This window comes from Trichechus manatus, unplaced genomic scaffold (assembly GCF_000243295.1).
Source record: "Trichechus manatus latirostris isolate Lorelei unplaced genomic scaffold, TriManLat1.0 scaffold00106, whole genome shotgun sequence".
Classification (NCBI taxonomy): domain Eukaryota; kingdom Metazoa; phylum Chordata; class Mammalia; order Sirenia; family Trichechidae; genus Trichechus; species Trichechus manatus.
In genome coordinates this window covers 7,970,257-7,992,506 of record NW_004444042.1, presented here as the reverse complement: position 1 = coordinate 7,992,506, position 22,250 = coordinate 7,970,257, and the positions used below count along the sequence as shown (strand labels likewise).

General features: G+C 36.2%; 1 protein-coding gene across 4 annotated transcripts in view; it reads right to left on the bottom strand.

The window, feature by feature from the left end:
* The window catches only part of MICU1 (mitochondrial calcium uptake 1), a 302,123-nt gene that overhangs the window by 158,540 nt on the left and 121,333 nt on the right, over positions 1-22,250 (bottom strand). For all 4 annotated transcript variants that reach the window (XM_004383247.3, XM_023737695.1, XM_023737697.1 and 1 more), the window contains one exon: positions 18,728-18,771. In XM_004383247.3, the coding sequence (XP_004383304.1) occupies positions 18,728-18,771 (44 nt within the window). The remainder of the gene's footprint in view (positions 1-18,727; positions 18,772-22,250) is intronic.

The window sequence follows — 22,250 nt, the reverse complement described above, 5'->3', positions numbered from 1 at the left end:
TTTTTTTTTTTTTTTTTTGCACAATTTGAAAGTAAATTGGAGACATCACGCCCCTTTACACCCAAATATTTCAGTAATAAAATATTTCTTAAGAACAAGGACATTCTCTTACATACCATTATAAATTTATCAAACCCAAGAAAGTTAACAATGATACACATACTATTATCTAATCCACAGTCCATATTCAAATTTAGTCAACTGTCCCAATAATGTCCTTCAGCTATTTTTTCCCAGTTCAGGATCTCATCCATGATCATACACACTGCATTTAACTGTCATATCTCTTTTAGTCTTCCATTAACCTGAATAGCCTCTTTGTCCTTCTTGACTGGGACAGTTTTGAAAAGCCCAGGTGAGTTACCTTGTAGAATGCTCCTCAATTTGGATTAGCCTGATGTTTGTGATTAGATTCAGATGATGCATTTTCAGCAGGAATACCACAGACGTGACACTGTGTCTTTCTTAGTGTATTTAATACCAGAAGCACATGATGTTGGGTTGTCCCAATATTATTTGGTTAAGGTGGTCTCAGCCTGATTCTCCACTGTAAAGCTACTATTTTTTCCTCTGAAGTTATTAAGTATTTTGTGAAGAGATACTTTGAGACTATACAAATATCCTGTTCCTTATTTAACTTTCACCCAGTTTTAGCACTGATTAGACTTTCCAGCACTATCATTTCTTCTGTATTTATTAGTTGGCATTCCACTGTAAAGAATAACTTTCCTTTCTCCTCCATTTAATACTCCTTTATTTATATCAGTATAGACTAATAAGTTTTCTTTCATTTCAATGGGTTATGACCCACTATTATCAGTATTTATTTCAATGCTAAAATTGTCCTACATTTAACTAGTTTGACCCCTTCAAGTGGATGCCTATGTCCTGTGTTGTTTTCTGGCACAACATCTTCTTGTACCAGAAGTACTAAAAAAAAAAAAGAATTATTTGGGCACTTCCATCTTTCTGGTACAAGCAGATGGTCCAGACTCATCTTTTACTTTCCCTGCCCCAGCCCTGGAACAGCTTTTTCAGTAAGAAGCCCTTGATCCTTTCAGTGGAGAATGGTATTTAGAAACCAAGATCTGGGTGCTAGGTCCCATTGCCGTTGAGTTGATTCTGACTCATAGCAACCCTATAGGACAGAGTAGAACGGCCCCATAGGGTTTCCAAGGAGCAGCTGGTGGATTCAGAGCTGGTATGTATGTGTATGTGAGTTATGTGTGTATATGTACATCCACATACAAACACTCTTATTTATCTACCAAGCTATCAATCATAAACTATTAACTCATATTGATACGTTTAATTCCATTCTAACACTACAGGGCACAACTTAGTCTTTCCCCTTACATACTTGTAACTTTAAACAGTGAGAATCGTTTTCCATTAACCTCAGTATATATATTCATTTGCTCATGTTTAGAGTACACAAAAAATAATTTCAGAATTGTTAATTCATATCTCTGGAAAAAACAAATATACTAACTAGAGCTCAATATTTGTTAGTCTTTTGAAAGTAAAATATACATACAGTGAAATGCATAAATCTAGCATACAGTTCAATGAGTTTTGAAAATATATATACCTTAGTAAACCATATCGCTATCAAGATATAAAACACTTCCATCACCCCTGAAAGTTCCTTTGTACTCCTCTACAGCTAATTTCCATAATATTTTTTCACCATAGATTTGTTTGGACTGTGCTAGAACTTCATATAAATGGTATCACCAGAATATACTCTGTGTCCAGCTTTTTTAGCACAGCATAATCTTGGGGAAGATTCATATACATTGTTATATTTATCAGTAGTTTCTTTTTATTGCTGAGTATGAAATACTATTGAGCAATAATAAAATTTAAAAAATATATTATTACACATTTATAATATTATTGTAATAATACACACAATTTATTGTATATAATAATATTGTGTGCATAATAATACAAATAATACCACAATTTATTTATTCATTCCTTTGTTGATAAACACTTAGGCTTTTTTCAGTTTTTGGATATTATGAATAAATCTGCTATGAACATTCTTGTATGTGTTTTGTTTAGATATATACTTTCATTTCTCTTGGGTAAATATCTCAGAGTAGAATTGCTGCATCATAGGGTAGGTTTATATGTTCCTGTATAAGAAAATGCCAAAACTTTTCCCAAAGTTGTTGTATCTTTTTTATTCTATCAATATATGAAAGTTCCAGTTGTTCCACTTCATCACCAGCATTTGTACTGCCAGTATTTTTAATTTTAGCCATTGGATTGGGTATGTAGTGGTATCTCATTGTGGTTTCATTTTGCATTTCCCAGTGACCAATGTTAGGCAATTGTATATCTTTCTTGGAAAAGCATCTGCTCAAGTCTTTTGCCCATTTTTAATTGGGCTGTGTTTTTATTGCTGATCTGTAGTTTAGTATATATTCCGGATAGAAGACCTTTGTTGTCTTATATCCATTGTGTATAGCCAGACTCCAAGATGACCTCAATGATGCTTGCCTGCTGGTATTTATGTCTTCCTGTAGTCCCACTCCTCCCCCTCACTGAATCAAGCCGGTCTGTGCAACCAATAGAATACAACTGAATTGATGGTGTGTGACTTCCAAGGCAAGGTCATAAAAGGCATTGTGGTTTCTACCTTACTTTCTTGAGGATAAAACTACCGCCATTTCAAGACAACGTTCAAGAAGACCTGTGGGAGGACTACAGGTTCCAATAACAAATCAGTACTATCCTACTAGCCATTTCAGTGAGTGAGTCACCTTTGAAGTGACTCCTCCAGCTTCAGTCAAGCTAGATAATTGGGCCCTTAGCTGACATCTGACATGAAAGACCCTGAGCCAGAACCATGTAGCCAAATTGTTCTCGAATTCCCGACTCACAGAAACCACGAGAGACGACAAATGGTTATTGTTGCTGTAAGCCAGTAAGCTTTGGATTTATTTGTTACTCAGACTCATTAGTACTCACTGTGCTCCAACAGTGAATCTTAACTAGTTACAGAGTTGCTGAAATTGGGACAGTATTTTTGCCTGCTGAAATTCAACTGGGCCAAGCCAAAGAGAAAAAAAAAAAAGATTTAAGAATTAAATCACATTATTTCTTCCATTTAAGACCCACTTTTCAAGTTCTAAAGTCCTAAATAAACCTTTCTCTATCAGATAGAAGTCAATGGAATATGCCTGACAAATACATGGTTGCCTATCATCTAGGACCTTAAAACATCTCTGGTGTTTAGAAATTCTGATAAAGAACATTGCTTTAATATTGAAGTTCTGATCCTTTATGAAGTTGAAATCACTGAACTAAAATAGGTATGTGTCAAGCTTAATGTCCATGACATGTTCTGTGAAACAGGACGTTATGTGATTTGGACATTGTGCATATTATATACAGACAGTCCCCGTACAATCCGTAGTTAAATCCCCGTAAAGCCTATTATATTAAAACCTTTATGGGAGCCCGCCAGACAAAGCACAAAAGCTGTATTCACTGCATACAGGAGGCCGGCCTTGCCGGGTGTGCGGCTGGGCCGCAAGGTGTGTGTGCGTATGTGTGTGCAGAGAGGTGGCCCTGGGTGTGCAGGTACCAGGACTGCAGCTGGCGTTGGCAGCCCTGGCTGCCGCAGCCCCAGTGCACTGCTTCCTGATCATGAGCAGCCGCCACCGCTGTCACCTGGAGCTGGGTGCCGGTGAGTGCCCTGGGCTTGGCCAGCATCCCAGCCAGCGCCTGTAGCAGGACCGGAGAAGCTGAGGCAGGTACTGCTCTGCTCCAGGAGTGAAAGGCTGCACGGCTGCTAGGAGGGTGAATGAAGCCAAGAGGAGAGAAAAGAGGAGGTGCTGAGAGGATTGGGATGAGCCCTGGAGCTCTGTTGCTCGTTCACTCTTGGGGTTTGGGGCCTTTAAAACCATTAAGGGGAAATAATAAACAAAAGGAGAGCTGCTTTTTCTTTAAAAAAACAAAAAACTATGGGACCACAGATGTACACGTGGTTGGACATTGCCCAAAGGGATGTTATGCGGCACATAACTAACTGTATTAACACTTCTCTATGCTGCTGAAATACTTTTCAAAGTTTATCCAAAACCCTCAAGTAACATTTGTAGTTGTACTTCAAAAACAAATTAATAGTGATAATTAAAATGCTTCTTGCTGAAAATGTAATTTCGGTATATCATTTTCAAATGACAAACAGTATTTCTAAACCTAAGGTTGGGGTCAGGTCACGGGGTGGGGAGTATTAGAAAGAAAGAGAAAATTCAGCAATTTTCCCATGCAATTAATGCTCAAACTTCATTATATAGTTGGCGCATGGACAGATGCCAAAGCTTTGGTAGGATATCAATCTTAAGCAATCACACTATTCCCAATCAAACAGAAAATGTTGCACAGTTAAAATATGTGTTACTCTTCCTTCCCACTCCCATCCCTGAAGTTGTAGAAAGGTAGAATTTGGGAAAATGTCAGATGAAAATTAAATTGCAATGCTTCTAAATTAGTGGTTCCTTCTCCTGACTCAGATTTCCTTCCAGCTTTTTCAAAGTTAATATTGCTTTTGAGGCAAACACACATAAATTACTGTGCAACACACTGTGGAAGGTGAATGCTTAAGACACTGTGAATTGCATTCTGCAGAAAGCAATTCTCTTTTCAGTCCCAATTTAACCACCTTATTAGGGTCTGAGAACAACTCCAAAACACCTACAATGCAAATGCTTTCCTATTTCATTAACTAGATGGTTATATAGAAAATGGATACTAATGAAAATGTTTAAAAAAAAAAAACAATAGCAGAAGATTTGATTAAAGTAAAAAGAAAAATACAAAAAAGTCTACTGGAATATCACTAACTTCCAAGGAAATGATATAACTTTATTGAAATGATTTATTTCAGTCTCCAGTATCTGATGTGGTATTATCAAAATCCTTCAAAGGGAAAATCTTCAATTCTATTAATCTTCTATGATGTTATGCCTGCACACTTGCTTCAAAGTAGCTCTGGACAAGTGGAGTCTATGTTTTATCATTCTTGATCATCTGCTACCTAAACCTAAGAATTTAATTTTGAGCTTCGGCCATTCAAATAAGTCAATGCTGAAAAAAAACTGTCCTGAGCTGGGCAAGAGTCTTGGTTTGAGTCACATGGGTTATAAAAGGCTTCCCTACCACTTAATGTAAAAACAACCTCAGGTACAAATTTTTGAGAAATAAGTCAGTACAGTAGTTTCACCTTCTCCCATCTGGAAAAAATTATTACAAGAAACAATGCACCATAACAACAAAAATAAAATACTCTTTCTTTGCAGATCACTGTTCACACCCTTGATTTATACTGTTCTAATAACTACTATCTCCTAGGAAGCCCTCTAGAAGAAGGATTTTAAAGTCAATCTCGAAACCAAACATCTACAGGTATCCCTGGAACCTATTAAAGACACTAACCATTAGGCACATATCGAGAATTTAAAAATTACAGCTTGCATAGTCTAGCCAGGCAACGTGCTAATAAGCACTTTATACCTGTATTATCTGTTTCAGTCCTCACTACAAATCTATGAGATAGGTAATATTATTATCTGCACTTTACAGTTGAGAAAACTGAGGTTGAGAGAAGTTAAACAAGTAGCTCAAGGTAAGAATGCTATTAAGCAGCAGACCAGAACATGGTCTGATTCCAGAGCCCATGCTAGTAACCATTATATGTTACTTTGTATCAAATGCATAAGAATACATTGGGTATCTATATTGTTTGCAGTTTCTAAAAACTGAGTATTTTTAAAGCAAAATATAGTTCACTATTGTAAAATATTAACCTTGGGGCTTAGCTTGTAGCAACTATGAAACCGTTACCATCAAGTCGATTCTGACTCATAGTGACCCTGTAGGACAAAGTAGAACTGCCCCATTGGGTTTCCAAGGCTGTAATCTTTACAGAAGTAGACTGCCACATCTTTCTCCCACACAGCAGCTGGTGGGTTCAAACTGCTGACCTTTCGGTTAGCAGCGGAGCTCTTAACCACTGTGCCACAAGGCCCCCTGTATCAACTAAGTCAAGTTGAAACTGAACAGAAGGTCTGAGCCAATGATGTAGGTGCATATAATTTTTTTTATGGTTTGACTTGTTCAAATGCATATTTAATTAATTTTCAAAGCATCACTTCAAGAATACACTGATTCCTTATAGTTTTATTAATAGATGTTAGATTAATTTGTAATTGATGAAGTTGTTTATTTATATACCAAAGACAAATATGCAAAGCAAGAACTGTCCTCACACATTCTCCACAACCAAAGGTCATCAACAGATGTTTACACTAAGTCGAGAACCTGTTTTACCAAAACAAAAGGAGAAATAAATTGTTTTGAGTAGCTTTCATAAAAATTTGTATAACCTTAAAACATGCTAGAGTGTTTCTGCTAAAATACCAAGAAAAGGAAATTTGTCTGAAACCAAGTCCTCCTATATCAAAGTGAATTTCAAATCTTGCTTTATGATGAAAAAGCTAAAATGAAGGTGTTAGAAATGTAATGGCTAATCATGTTTATGCCTTCAAATCAACAATGATAAATCAAATTGGTTCCGTTGACTCCAAATTCAAACATAACAGGATCTAATATAAAAATGCATTTAAAGACATCATGATGTGAATCTGAATATTCAGGACAACCAAGGAAACTACAATTTCCTTTGGAGCACTTAATGATTGCATTATTGTTTCTTTTTTCAAACCTGAATAATCAAATGGGTTAAATTAACAGATTTCAGTAGTGGTGGAACGCAGAGACTGGAAAGAGACATTATGGATACTCCTCACAGCAATATAATGAGTATTTCATACCATTAATAAGCTGCATCTGAAGAACAGCACTCTAGGCTACCAGGAAAACAAAATGATTCCAGACTTTTCACAGGCAATAGGAACTTGACATGCAAAGGACAAACTCCTTCAAGGAAGCAAGCAAGAAAGCTCCCCTCTATAAAGTAACTGCTCATTGACCTCTGGAAGTTTAAAGGATTCATACTAGCACCATCAAAATGACTGATACTTATAGAACCCCAAATAGATAATTCCCACAGCATCTATTCTAAGGGAAAAAATTGTTATTTTTCAATATAAAAAGCTTATTCACACAAAAAATGCTTATTCACAAAATGTTATTAAGAAGAGAGTTAACTGGATTTTGAATCTTTGATCAACAAAGGATGCTATCCTCAATAGTGAAAGTGTACAGACGACTGGTCTTCTTTGTCACCTATAGTGGCTGACTACTTGGAGCTGCAGGAGCCAGAGGCTTCCAAGCATTTACCAATTTCTACCTCTCATCTCTACTCACTCTCTGGTAAGGTGACCTAACCAACGAAGGGACCTAACCAACGAAAGGCAGACAATTATCAAAGGAGAGCAAGAGTTTATAGCCACCTCTTGCAAATTGTCCTACTACAATTAGAGAACTAGAAGTGGTCTTCCTCAATCACAGATTTTAGCATCTTATCTGATTTACTCTCTTTAGCATACTTCATGATGGTTGTGCTAAATCCTCCAGGATTAGAAACACAGATAATGGGATTGTCCATAATTCTTTTGCTGTAATTGTTTAATTAAGTATTTGTTGGTTTGTTTTAGAAGATATCCAGGAAGTTAATCTGTTGTACCAATAACAGGCTAGTTTTACTTAGCCATATGTCTGCCAAGTAAATCTCTAATTTCCCCTCTCTCCTTGTAACTCATTTGGTATAGGGACTACTAAAAACATATCCCATCTTAAAAACAAAGAAGTACAGAAAAAAATGTACTGTAAAAATAAAGAACACCTTCTTATCTTTATTAATTATATCATTAATAATTTTAAACTACAAATGTTTTAAATTCAGTTTAATTTATATTTTTAAGACTGCCAACCATCAGAAATATGAGTAATTTTTTAAAAATTAATAAATTTTAATAATTTATAAGTTACAATTAAAGAGTCAGAGCTTTCAAAGATCAATTTAAAAAGTACTTTTTAAGAGTGTCCTTGAAATTCTTCTTTGCCAGCTTACAGCTTACATTCTTTTTCATGGTTTTCTCCATGTGGCTGCTTCTTTCCTCAGTCAGTCATTGATTAGCTCAAAAAAGCAAAGTAATGGGAGTCTTTCTAAACATTCCATCTGTTTCCCCTTAAGCTGTTTTATTGAGCAAAGTGCACCTAAGCAACTGCTTATCTGTATTTACTGTACAAGTTCTTAAAAAAAAAAAAATTACTTTTTCACTTGAAGTTACTTTTGTTGCTCTCATTATTCCAGTTAACAGTTCAACTAGGGACATGGCACCTCCAATGACTATTTAAACCACCCAATTAACTGACTATACCTTATAGAATATAGTGATTAAAACAAAGTTTCTTGATCTTTTGTGTAACTCCTAGTGTGGAAAACTTCCTTTCAAATTATGCTGGGTTCTATATTCTCAAGGAGATATGCAGCATTCGAATTGTCATTTTAAAGATAAAGTATGTTAATTTAAAGTGACAGAACTGAATTATTCTGAAAGGAGCGGGGGAAGGACATGAGCATGCACTGAACCTTTGTCCCTGAAGCATTACTACGAATTTTGGAGCTTTAATTAATTTGAAGCACATGCTGCTGAGTCAATACCTGCCAGAAATCCTGATCAGAAGATGGGAAAAAGAAAAAAAAATTGACATTGATTATATGAACAAAACCCCTGAATCAAATACACATACTACAAAACATTATAACATATAAAGGGCCCAGTTAACACCTGTAATAAAATCACTGAACACCTGGAAACAGGAAATGTGGCATATGTAGAAATATTTTACATATTACCTGCTAGACACAGTTAAAACAAAACGAAACTTAGTTCCTAATCACCACAAAATGAAACATACAGTTGTAGAAAACTTTACATTTCTAAAAAAAGAAAATACATGAATAGTCGCTTGTGTCTTAAAGAAAAGAAAAACTCCCCCATGTGTAGTTAAAGCATTTCTCTAACTAAGCTTTCTTACTGAGATGCCTCGCTATCTTTTCATGGATATATTTTTTAACTTCATTGAAAATTAGTTGCTTTAACATCGATACTAACATACAAGCAACTGAACCTGGATGAGTTCAGAGCATTAGTACCTACTCTAAGGAAAAGTTTAGAATGGCTACGTGAAAACAGTCCTCTTCCAAAATTATGTAGTACTAAATAAAGTGCATTAGTAGTAAAAAGTCAGCCATCATGGAGGCTGGCATTTGATGAGGCAATTTAGGTTAGATAATTTAGCTGGGTACCACTCCAAAATATCTCCAAATTTCAAATGGGTTTAAAGATTTTTTTTTTTTTTAAACAAAACTTTACTGGCTGTGAAATAAAATTGACCTGAACTTAGCATCCTTCTCCAACCAAGCTTAGTAGCATTGGAACAATTTCTCACTGACAAATATCTGCTATTAGCAATTTACAAGCCTATGGCTAGAACTGATGTGACAGTGACCCAAAGGATTTTACAGCACAGGGATAAGGTGAATCTCTGTGAACACTGAACAGCTAGGATACAAGAAATCAAACCACAGATCTCTCTTCAGTTAATGGACTAGTTAATTAACCCGGGCCAACTGCTCATTATAGAGATAGCACAGGAGAGATCTTTATAGCTGATTGAACCAGGAAGGAAAGAGCCAACAGTGGAGAGAGCAATTGTGCAGAGGGTACACTATTCTAGCACTCACCTAGAAAGAAGATAATATACATGATAGCAGCTAACTCCTTTCATAAACTGAGTAAAGGGCTTAAAATCATGTAAAATAGCTACAATTTGTAGAGCCAGATACTTCATCTATTGTCTCAATTTTACTGAGAAGGTAATTGACCCTCAGAGAGGTTAAGTGGTCTCGTGCCCAAGGTTACCCATCAAGTCGGTGGCACAGCCCATATGAACATAGGTTTGTCTGTATCCAAAGTTCACACTCTTCATTCTGCTGTATCATACCCTAAGAAGTACAGCAATCCACACGACTGCATCTTTTTTGGGGAGGAGGTGTTGAAAATAGAGGTTGGAGGCAGTGCACTGAACTAGCATGCACGCATGCTCTCTGTTAATAAGACTTTATTTTTTTGAACCGTTTCAGGTTTACAGAAAAATTGGGCAGAGAGTACAGAGAGCTTCCATAAATAGCTCTCCCTCTTGCACCCTGTTGCTCCTATTATTAACATCTAGCCACAATGTTATATTTTTATACCTAGTCCAGCATACTTTACAACATTCACTAATCATATACACACAGCTGTCAAATATTGAGCTAGTTGCTCAAAATGAAAATCCCTTGGAAAATATTTCATAGGATAGACGCCACAGATCAAATTTTCTTAGGGTTATGGTGTGCAAAGAAGAACGAAGGTTGCTAATGTGAAAGGAGAGCAAAGGGTGAGAAAATCTTTTGAAAATAATTTAAAGAACTTTATGAGAAAGAAGCATTAACTAATTTTAAGCACATGCTGCTGAGTCAAAACCTGCCAGAAATCCTGATCAGAAGCGAAGAGGACTTGAAGCGCTTACTGATGAAGATCAAGTTATTTCTGATGAAGAAATAATTTAAAGAACTTGGATGAGAAAGAAAGATGAAAAAATCTGTGATTAAAAATAAAAACAGAAAATTCTGGTAGGTGTCAAAGGAATTCCTGAAATGTTGAATCAGTAACTGAGCTCACTTTGGTAATTTACTTACAGTCTAAATGTTTGCTAGTATAAAACCAGTTGCCATCCAGTTGGCGCTGACTCATGGCAACCCCATGTGTGTCAGAGTAGAACTGTACTACATATGGTCTTCAATGACTGATGTTTCGGAAGTAGATCACCAGGCCTTTCTTTCTGAGGTGCCTCTGGGAGGACTCGAACCACCAACCTTTTGGTTAGCAGCAAGTGACTTAATCGTTTGTACCACCCAGGGACTAATATAAAGACTCACTATAATGAGTATTATAAAGACTGACTATAATGTAAATCTGCTGCAAGAGACCTCTTTAAAGTGTTGCAAAGCAAAGATGTCACTTTGAGGACTAAGGGTACCTGACCCAAGCCATGGTATTTTTAATCGCCTCAGCTGCATGCAAAAGTTGGACAATGAATAAGGAAGATCGAAGAAGAATTGATGCCTCTGAATTATGGTGTTGGTGAAGAATATTGCCTATGCTATGGACTGTCAGGAGAATGAACAAATCTATCTTGGAAGAAGTACAGCCAGAATGTTCCTTAGAAGCAAGGATGGCAAGACTTCGTCTCACATACTTTGGACACGTTATCAAAAGGGATCAGTCCTGGAGAAGGACATCATGCTTGGTAAGGCAGAGGTTCAGCGAAAAAGAGGAAGATCCTCAATGAGATGGACGGACACAGTGGCTGCAACAGTGGGCTTAAACATAGCAACCACTGTGAGGATGGTGCAGGACTGGGCAGTGTTTCGTTCTGCTGTACATGAGGTCGCTGTGAGTGGGAACCAACTCGACGGCACCTAACTATAATAAGTAGGTAGCCCCACTGAAATGATGCTGTATTTAACACACAAGCTAATCAATAATTGAGAAGGCAGAGTAAATCAATTGTTTCATTTGTAATAGAAGAAATTATTTTCTCTACTGATCCACCCTGATTAGCAAAGATCCAATTTTTCAAATACAGATGACAGTGCTCACTTTATGAGTGATGGCTTAAATTAAAAAAAAAAAGATACAGTACTTTTTAAAAATGCCAGTTGGTGCTCATGGTATATGAGAAAATGATGGAGCAAATAACACTGCAGTTGATGTTCTGATTTCTAACTTCAGGTATTAAAATTTATCTATGTCTTATTTTCTGTCTTTAAAATGAAAAAGTATGTGGTTTTTCAGGTTATTATGGGTTTCTACCATACTTACTCTATATGCTGAGCAAATAATCCAAGATGCTGGACTACATGAAGAAGAATCTGGCATCAGGACTGGAGGAAGACTCATTAATAACCTGCAGAATGCAGATGACACAACCCTGCTTGCTGAAAGTGAAGAGGACTTGAAGCACTTACTGATGAAGATCAAAGACTACAGCCTTCAGTATGGATTACACCTCAATGTAAAGAAAACAAAAATCCTCACAAATGGACCAATAAGCAACATCATGATAAGTGAAGAAAACATTGAAGTTGTCAAGGATTTCATTTTACTTGGATCCATAATTAACACCCATGGAAGCACAGTCAAGAAATCAAATGATGTATTGCATTGGGCGAATCTGCTGCAAAGATCTCTTTAATGTGTTAAAAAGCAAAGGTGTCGCTTTGAGGACTAATATGCACCTGACCCAAGCCATGGTATTCTCAATTGCCTCATATGCAAGTGAAAGCTGGACAACGAATAAGGAAGACTGAAGAAGAATTGATGCCTCTGAATTATGGTGCTGACGCAGAACACTGAACATACCATAGACTGACAGAAGAATGAACAAATCTGTCTCGGAAGTACAGCCAGGATGTTCCTTAGAAGTGAGGATGGCGAGACTATGTCTCACGGACTTTGGACATGTTATCAGGAGGGACCAATCCTTGGAGAAGGACATCATGTTTGGTAAAGCAGAGGGTCCATAAAAAAGAGGAAGACGCTCGACAAGATGGATTGACACAGTGGCTGCAATAACAGGCTCAAACAAAGCAATGATTGTGAAGATGGCGCAGGACTGGGCTATGTTTTGTTCTGTTGTTCATAGGGTCGCTATGAGTCAAAACTGACTTGAGGGCACCCAACAACAACAAACCTATATTTTATCAAAGCAGAAAAGACTGACTTCAACAACTCTTACTTTGAGCAGATTACATTAAGTAAGGTAGTAAAATTAAAAAACTATTTGATGAAAGAAATTTCAATTTACAAATAAGTCATACAAGTAAACTGCTTAGATATATTAAAGGTGGTACAGAACAGTGGTTAAGGGTGTGAAGCTAATTGGAATCCTAGCTCTATCACTTTCCAGCTGTATGATCTTAGGCTAATTATTTAACTTTTGTATGCCTTAGTTTCGTGATCTATAAAATGATGCTAAGAACAGTAACCTATCTAAGAGAGTAGTTGTGGGGATAAAATGAGTTATTATACGCAAGCACTTAGAATAGTGCCTGGCACATGATAAATAGTTAATATGCTTAATCTTTTTTGTATTATTATTATTGGTTATAATTCTCTCAAAAGACAAATACAGCCAAGTATCTTTCATTCAACAATTTCACTTTTAAACCGGAAAAATAAACCAATCAATGAGTGAATTTATTAATGGAGTTTTTAAATAGGGCTAAAATTACCACCCCAAAATAACATGAGGCTATCAAATATTTGGGGGGAATTCTGGTTTCAAGGAATTGAAATCGTTCGTGCATTCTTTTGGATTTTGTTGCTTTTTTTTTTAAAGCAAGAATATTATGAAAGAAAGAGAACGTAAGTGATACACTCCTACTTTAAAGATGGGACCGATAAGACAAATAAAACATTGCTTATGAGAAAAAACAACAAACTTCTTTCTACATATTCATATTTATCAACAGAAAAACTGAATAAATATATTAATTTATCAAGAATTTGTACTTGATTGATTTAAAATCTCTGGAAGCTGAGAGAGAGTAGTGGTTAATTAACAATGTAGAATTACGTATCATAAGAACATCATAATCTGCTATCTAAATTCAAGCAGAATTTAAGCAGTTCAAATAAATTTGTGAAGATTCATCAAACCCTGTCCCATGAGAATTTTAGTCCTCATTCTCCTAATTTAAATTTCCTTGATCTGCAGCACATTTCATTCTTACCCACTGCTGTCGAGTAAATTCCAACTCACAGTGAGCCTATAGGACAGAGTAGAACTTGCCCCATAGGGTTTCAAAGAAGCAGCTGGTGGATTCAAACTGCTGACTACATATGAAGGGGTAATACTATACTTGACCTTATTCTAGATTCATATTTTATGTTGATATGAAGTAAATAATCGCTACTCAAATAAAGCACTGAGACAATTACATTACAGGAAAAAAATGTGCCACAAGGGAATGGCAATTTAAAATTAATTTATCAGTATTTTAAATAGAACTTCTACCTAGCAAACAATTAAGAGCATTTGGTTATATGTATTAAAGCTTTGATTTCTCATCTTTTTCTCTGTTGATCATCCTTTTTGTTATAAATACCCTATTCAGTACTTCCCATTTTAGGTTTTGATCATAGACTTTTAGACTTTTAACTTTCACCTGAATATGGACCATATTTCATTGCCATTTGATACAAAACACTTTCCTCTTCCACGTGAACAAATATTCTTGTACAAACCATAAAGGAGATGGAAAGAAAAAAAAAATCATGTTAATTATTTCCTCCAAATTGGAGAGCTCATCAAGATTCTAAAGGGGTCGCAATTACAAATAACGGAAAAACTGAATTCAAAGGTAGTGTTTCTGAAATATTCAGGGAGAGGTTGGGGAAAAGGGAGAATCAACAGGGAGGAAAAAATAACAAATCTATTCTCTGAAAAAGAAATAAATGGTGGAACGATAATAATGAACAGTTAGTTTTAATGGGCAATTTGATCTCGCTTAAAAATAAGATATGGACTTTATTATTTTTAGGAGAGAGAAAGAAGGGATTATTGCATTAAAGATACGGAAGTTGATATTCATTGCATAAGAAACAATTTTACCTACTGTGATTTTTAAAGTAAAATATAGTGTTTCATGTGGAGAAAGCTGCCTGCTATTTGTAAGAGGAACTGAAAATACAAAACACAATATCTATCTTTGGTTTGCTGAGTTAAAAAAAAAGGAAGGGTAAAAGAAAATTGGATAATTAAGAAGGACATAAACCACCTGAGATAAACCACAACCAATAAAAGACAGCAACTCAATGATTAAATGAAAGAAATATTTGACAATAAAATAGGATAAAGGCTCCACTGAGAGATGTTTATAGGCCACATTACCAGATGATAAAAAATACAGTTTTCATTAAAGAAAGGATCTAAAATTCATGAAATGATTCCATTAACAAGTCATAGGAGAATACATGGATATGGGTGTGTGTGCATTTTTTTTTTTAATCTAGGACATTACACTAAAACAATAGCCAGACCATATTTTGTACTATCATTTCTATAACAGTGCGAATAAGCTATTTACAATGATATAAAATATCCTCTAAGAGAAAATCTGAATTCCTCCACATTTTGAGGTTTCTCAATTTTTAATCCTAGTAGAATATTTTAAAAAATATCACTTATCTGCAAAACATATTCTTAAAAGACCAAAGGCCATTGACTATAGCTGCTAACTATTCTTTATACAAGATCTGTGTTGGTAGATTGTTTTGAAATGTACTTTCATGATGCAAGTACCAAAAATTCTGGATTTCATAACTTTCCTACAAAGGAAATCGCTAGTATCCTTAGAGTAAGGAATTAGCATACATTTAAAAACATAAGGTAGCACTGGGCTCTAGAAAAAGATTCTCTTCAAAATTCAAAAACTACTTAAATCCAATTTCATTGGATATCGGCTAAAATAGAGAAATTCTGTTTATTTCTCTGGGGAATTTTCTACTCCGTTGAACAGAATAGGAGAAATGATAACAGGTACCAAAGCAGAATTATCTGTCAATACCAGTTGGTCCATTCTTTTCTACTTTGCATCTGGAGGGTCTATGAAATTCAAATACAAATGAGAAAATACTTTAAAACAAAATATTATTTTCACATTTGTTCTTGCTTTCAGTGACAAAAAGACTCAAGTGTATTTCAATTAGAAGGTAACAAAATAAGCTACTGTTATCAAAGCATTTGTTACTGGTAAATGATGGACTATATTCAGTGGTGATTAAAAGTTAAAACAATGGGGGCTAAGATGATGGGAATAAATAATTCTTTAAGCAGTTCATATGTGGTTTCTCTTCCAAGTTAAAAAAAAGAAAGAAAGAAAATTAGAAAACCCATTTAAAAATCAAAACAAATTTAAAAGCAAAGTCCTCTAGGGTGTTAGCTTTTTAACTAAATTTAGCACGCAAACTACAACAATTACCACACAAATCTGTTTTTCAACAGGAAACTGTCCCCAGGATTTATACAATCTAGAAACTGCTATTTAAGAATTAAAATTTTCTGACTGAGATAACAAGAGTTATGAAGATCCAAAGAAAATAATAAGATCGACAGTAGAATAAGCATTGATCCTTAAAATTACCAACTGGTGGACTTCATACATAAAACGCTCTGGAAAAACTTTTAAACTGATCAAACATTCAATGCATTCTGCGCTCTTCATATATAATGAAGAAAGTTTTAAAACAGGTCTAAAGTAGAAAAACTACTTTCTTAAACTTCATATGAAATAAAAGACAATTCACAAACACATAAATCAGAGGTGACCTCAGTTTAAAAATCCTCTTTAAGAAGCCTAATCCTAGCTCCAAAACAAGACCTCCAGAATGGACTTCATGAAAATTTATATAGAAGTTAGATGAAGAATCTGGCAAAGGAATTCTACATGTAATATCATAACATGGATGAAAGGGAAATGTGGCTTGTTCACTCCTTGCTAGGGGACAAACTGGCTCAAGGTCACTGGTCTAATCCTACCCCTCCTCATGTGAGTCCTCCATTTCTCTTTTGTCTTTCAGAACTTGTTCCCTTGTTACCCTGATAGCATGAAGTCAACTTTCATACCGCTGACTTTTATACAAGTCACACTTTCACACATTACAAATTTATATTCCTATATTTTTCCTTTCATACCCCAATTTCAGAATTTTATGATTCAGTGAAAAAATAAGCATTTGCAACTGTAACCTCTTAGGCCTGCCTTCCAAACACAGAAGGTCTGCCATTTTTGTCTCTACCGCAAGGAGAGTATTCAAATACTTTAATGTTTTATTGCATTTTACTTTTGGTATTTTATAAAAATAAGTGGCAATCAGAAAAATGCAAATGACACTAATGATAAATGTAGAGCTCATAAATCTTATACAATTGAAACAAAGATCGAACCCATCAGTCATGCCAAAAGCTGCAAATTTTTAGCATCAAGTAGACATTACTGGGCCAAAACAAGAAAAAATTAAAGAGCATATATGAAACATGAGCTGCCATTAGGGATTTTATATTTGACAGATCTCTAGGAATGGAAATTCCCCTTAAAACATGTAAGTCTGCTACTCAACTTGCATTGATTCAACTTCTTTTCATGTTTTCAGGTTTACATATATACTACAATAGCAGACTGAATTCTCACGATACTCTAGACTCCTTAAGTCATCAAAAAGGCGATTTTAAGTTAATTTTGCTATATCATTGACTTAATGAGTCATACCTCCAAGGAGTATGTGATTGACTAATTGACTAATTTCCTGTATAAGTCATATTTATTGGTCATGTCTGTGTGCAAGGCCTATGCTGGACTCTGAGTGACACAAGGACAGATAAGACAGGGGCTTGATTTGCCAGAAACTCTGAAATCAGATTCTGACATCTGTGTCTATAGACACCCCTCATTAAAGTACATAAAGCAGAGACACTAAAGGTCAGAGGTGGCTGTCCCAAAACAAGCCAGGACTCTAAACCTAGGTCTCTTAACATCTAGTTCAGTGACCTTTCTCTTCTAATCATTCTTTCTTTTAGAGTATGTGACTTTAAAAAGAGGATACCCAAAGATGGAGGCATTTTAGGCAGTATGCCACCTGAATAGGAAAGGTAACTTTCAGGAGGTAGCTTTGGCTGAAATCTCTATTATCTTAAGGCAGCCAGTCACTCTTTCCACTCATGGAAAGAGCTGAGCACACATCTCTTCACTTTACCAGAGTTAAACAGTTTTATATAATGATGCAGGCATTGACACATTTCTGTAAGATCAGTTTCCACTAACGCTGACCTCTACCCATCTAAACCCTCTTTTGTAATCCTGCCTTTTCCATCCACTCCATGATTTTCCTTCTGAGTTCCTCCACTTTAAGCTTTGTAAAGCCACGCTTGACTTTTTCTTCTTTCTGATGCGCTTTCTTCCTTGACTTTAAAATTGACCCTTTAGCTGTCTTTCTGACCCTGTGTAATACTTTCTTTTTCTTTTTGGAGATTTCACCCTGAAAGGGAAAAACATGTTTGACTGACTGCTTTATGAGATAGCAAAATTTAAAGTCCAATTTTCTACACCTAAGAATTACTTTATGATTTATTCAGGTATAACATAAAGAACTGTAAGAAAATAGAATGAACACATACATGCAAAATCTGGATGGCCTTCACAATTCTCTCATAAGTATTAGTAAGGACCTTTGTAATTTTCTAGTTAGGATTATTGCTATATACTACCAGAAAGTTTGAGGAAGATAGGTGTTTTTGCAAGAAATGCAAATGTAATATTGGGGGCTTGTTAATTTCCAAGATAGCTATTGAGTTAACACTCAAATATCAACACACACTGGAATAGCCCTTAAAATACAGAGCAGGCAACCCATGAGAGCTATCTTATATGCAGAAATATAGAAGAACATTCTGCTTTATTTTTTCTATAAGAGTATTTGAAGGTACTTACAAGCTTCCTAACACTAAGCAATATGCTTTTTTGATAAGATAAAACAAAAGGTATTCAGGAATCTCTCCTACGTAATTCCAGAGAAACTTTAAAATCTTCTTAGTAAACAACAGGATATATACACAAGTATCATAGTTCTCTCACCTTTCCATCAAAGCGTTTTATTATATACTGATCCAGGCCCAAGTCTGTAAAAGAGAAGAAACAAATATTTAGTCACTGAAAATAGAGCAAGTGAAACGTAAAACGACAGCTCTCAGTTTTGTTTCCCATTCAATTAAATGTACTAGACGGTTTAATTACAGCATTTATTCAAAGGCCACAGGAACAAAAATTCTGTCCCAAATTTCAGACTCAAAAGTGCCAGGACTAAAAGAAATCAACCTTGTTATCTTACATACGAGAAAACTAAGGCTGTGAGGGGGTAAAGAGGGTAAAAGTTGCGTGTGCAAACCTATTCAACTAGTTAACAGTAGAGTCAAACTAGAACTCCGGACTCCTTCAGGGCGGTGCACATTTCATTACATCAAGGTGCCTTATTACCTCTTCCAAGGTGAAGGATACTGGTTTAATCTGAATGCAAAATAATTTTTTGCATCAAGTTAGAGAGAAAAAAGTTCAATACCAAAAAGAAATTACACAGCACAAATAAACAGAAACAAATAGACTATCTTGATGTTACCTTTTAAATTTAGGTTAAATAATAAATATTTACCTTCGGAATACAGAGCACTGGGTTCTGAGCACTGTGAAAAATATAATATGTGAAGTGTCCTTGAGTATCAGGGATTTATTGTGTCTTTGCTCACTGCTCTATCCCTAACACTTGGAACAGTGCTTGGTTAATAAATATCTGTAAAAGAATGAGTGAATAAAATACAGTTCCTGACTTGAAGAGTCACATTTAGTCAGAAAGACATACACGTAGACATAATCATTAACATTATAAGGGAGTTTACAATTAGTTCAACAAGAGTGTGCTGTGGGAGTTTTGGAGTGGAGAAATTAGTTCTTAATTATACTAATTTTTCTTGCATAATTACTCAGTTCTTATCTTTCAGTTTTCATTGTATTCATGCTAGTTCAGGCCCTTATCTCGTTATGTGCACAGCATTACAATAATCAGATTATCACTGCTCCCAGAGGAAGCTTTTTGCATTTCTGCTTCCACACACTTGGTTATATATTCTCCTTATTTGAAACGTGCTTCACATTCTAGAATCTTGTCCCGAACAAACTGAACCACTGACTGGAAATAAACAAATATAATTCAGGACACAGATGGTAATTTAAAAACAATTTTAATTTGTAACCTCACAGACACTAAAAAAGATATCACAGTCATAAAGGCAGAACAGATTTCTATGATAAATAAAAGGAGAAGAAAGAGTTCTAGATAATTAAACTAAGACTGCCTATCCTCTTCCCTATTTTAAATATTTTTTAATCAAAAGATTAGCATAAGGAAACTTCCCAGACCACTGCCAAAAAGACAATAACGTGGAAAAAAGAAAACATAAGAAAGAACTGTAGAAAACATGGAGACCCAATCCAGGAGGTCCAATATCCTACAAGACTTTTTCCCATTCAGAAATAGGGAAGAAATTTAAAAGAAAAAAGTTAAAATTTCTCAAGAGCAGAAGAAAGATACAAATTTAAAGGGTCTACCAAGTGTTCTAAAGAAGATGAACAAAGGAGTATCTACACTTTGGCATGCACTTCTGAAATTTCAGAATACCAAATATAATATCTTGAAGGTTTCCAGAAAAAAACTTTCTGGGATTTAGTGGCAAAATGGCGCTCTAGGCAGAAGCACCACACTGTCCCTGCACAGAAAGGATCCGAAAAACTAAGCCAAACAGAGAAAACAACAGTCCTGAAACCCTAAAACATCAAATGAAGAGATAAAGAACTCAGCCAAGCACCAGATGGAGTGAGAAAACTGACAAGAGAACAGAGAGCGAGGAGAGAGTCATGCAGAGGTCCCCTATCAGCTAACGCAGCGTGAATCCGCCATCTTGGACTCCTAGCAGAGACCGGCAAATCGGGGGTACGAGAAAGCAGCTTCACAGAGCTTCCAGTGGGAGAAAAAACCACCGGTAATTTCTGATATATGCTTTCCCACCCCCCCCCCTTCTTCACCCCCACTCGGCCTCCTGTACTTCCCACGGGCACAATCTTGTCTGGGAAGCACTGGCTGCTTGGATTCCACCCACACGAACGGGCCGGCTCTGTGAGTGCTATTTGTTGGCTGCTGGTGTTGCTTTTTTCCGCTTCTTTTGATTTCTTCCTTACCTTGCACCACCTCCCCCACCTTTCACTCAAATACCTGGCTCCGTGCGCCATCCTTGCTTCTTCCTGAGGGGCTACGGAGCTCCGTTCGAGTGTGGAGCTGCTTCCTGGTCTGGGCTGCTGCGCTGGTGGGATCCTGGGGCTTTTGTTTGTTTGTTTTGAATTGTTTATTTGTTTTCTTTTCCTTTTCTTGAGTTGGGGGCCCGTTCTGGCCAGGCAGTGCTGTCGGGCTTGGAAACTATCCCCTTGGCTAGCACAGACGTGCAGAGGGATCCCTGAGGACATGTCTTTTCTCGTTGTTTTTTTTTTTTTTTCCCCTGTTTTTTGGGGGGATTTTTTTGTTCTTTGTTTTTTTTTTTTTTTGTTTTGTTTTCTTTTCCCTTTTTGTCTTTCATCATTACTGAGTTTCTCGTCTCTCTATATCTTCCTTCTCTTTCTGTTCCCTGAATACCTGGCGCTGTATACCTCTAGGCCTTCTAGCCAGGCTGTACTGCAACACCTGAGAATAACTTCCCCAGACCTCATAGCCTCACCGGTGGGATCCCTGGGAACTTTGCTGTTCTTTAACCTTTCCGATTTTGATTTATTCATTCTTTTCTTTTTTTTCCTTCATCTTCCCCTTTTTGTTTTTCTCCATTTCATAGTCTCTCATCTCTCCACTTCAATGCAAGCTCCCCTAGCATTCTTTTTTGTCTGTTTGTATGTTTCTGGCTCCTGTTCCTCTCTCCTCTCTCCGATATCCATCTTAGCTCCACACATAACAATCTGCCCACTATATCCTGCCTACCTGCACTGTGCGCTTAACACCATGCCACCAAGCAGCGCAGGCATGGCCTACTGGAACCTGCCCTGCACTGATTACCAACCCAACCTGGTGGCTGTAGTAAGTGCTGCAAACAACCCATCCCATTAACTCCTCTTCAGCTAGACCTACCCTGCTGTACCACATCTGAGTGACTCACCCTTCCAACTGGAGAAGGAAGCAAAAAGTATTATGCCCACAGATGAGCAACCAACAAAGAACACACAGCCCGCGTGCTCAGACATAGCCAAATTTAAAAAAGGGACAAAACAAACAAATCTACAATCAATAAACGAGAAAAATAACTACTGAATGCCCCGAAGACAGCAGACAATATCAAAACTTTTACAAAAATAAGACAGGATGGTTCCAGTAGGCATCCAAAATAAAACACCAGCTGACTTTCCAGTGGAAGAAAAGGCACTAGAACTACCTGATAGGGAATTCAAATCTCTAATACTCAGAATTCTCTGAGAGCTGAAGCAAAAAGCAGACAAAAATGAGGAAAAAATAGACAAATTCATGGAAAATACAGACAAAAAATTGGAAGAAATCAGGAAAATAATGCAGGAA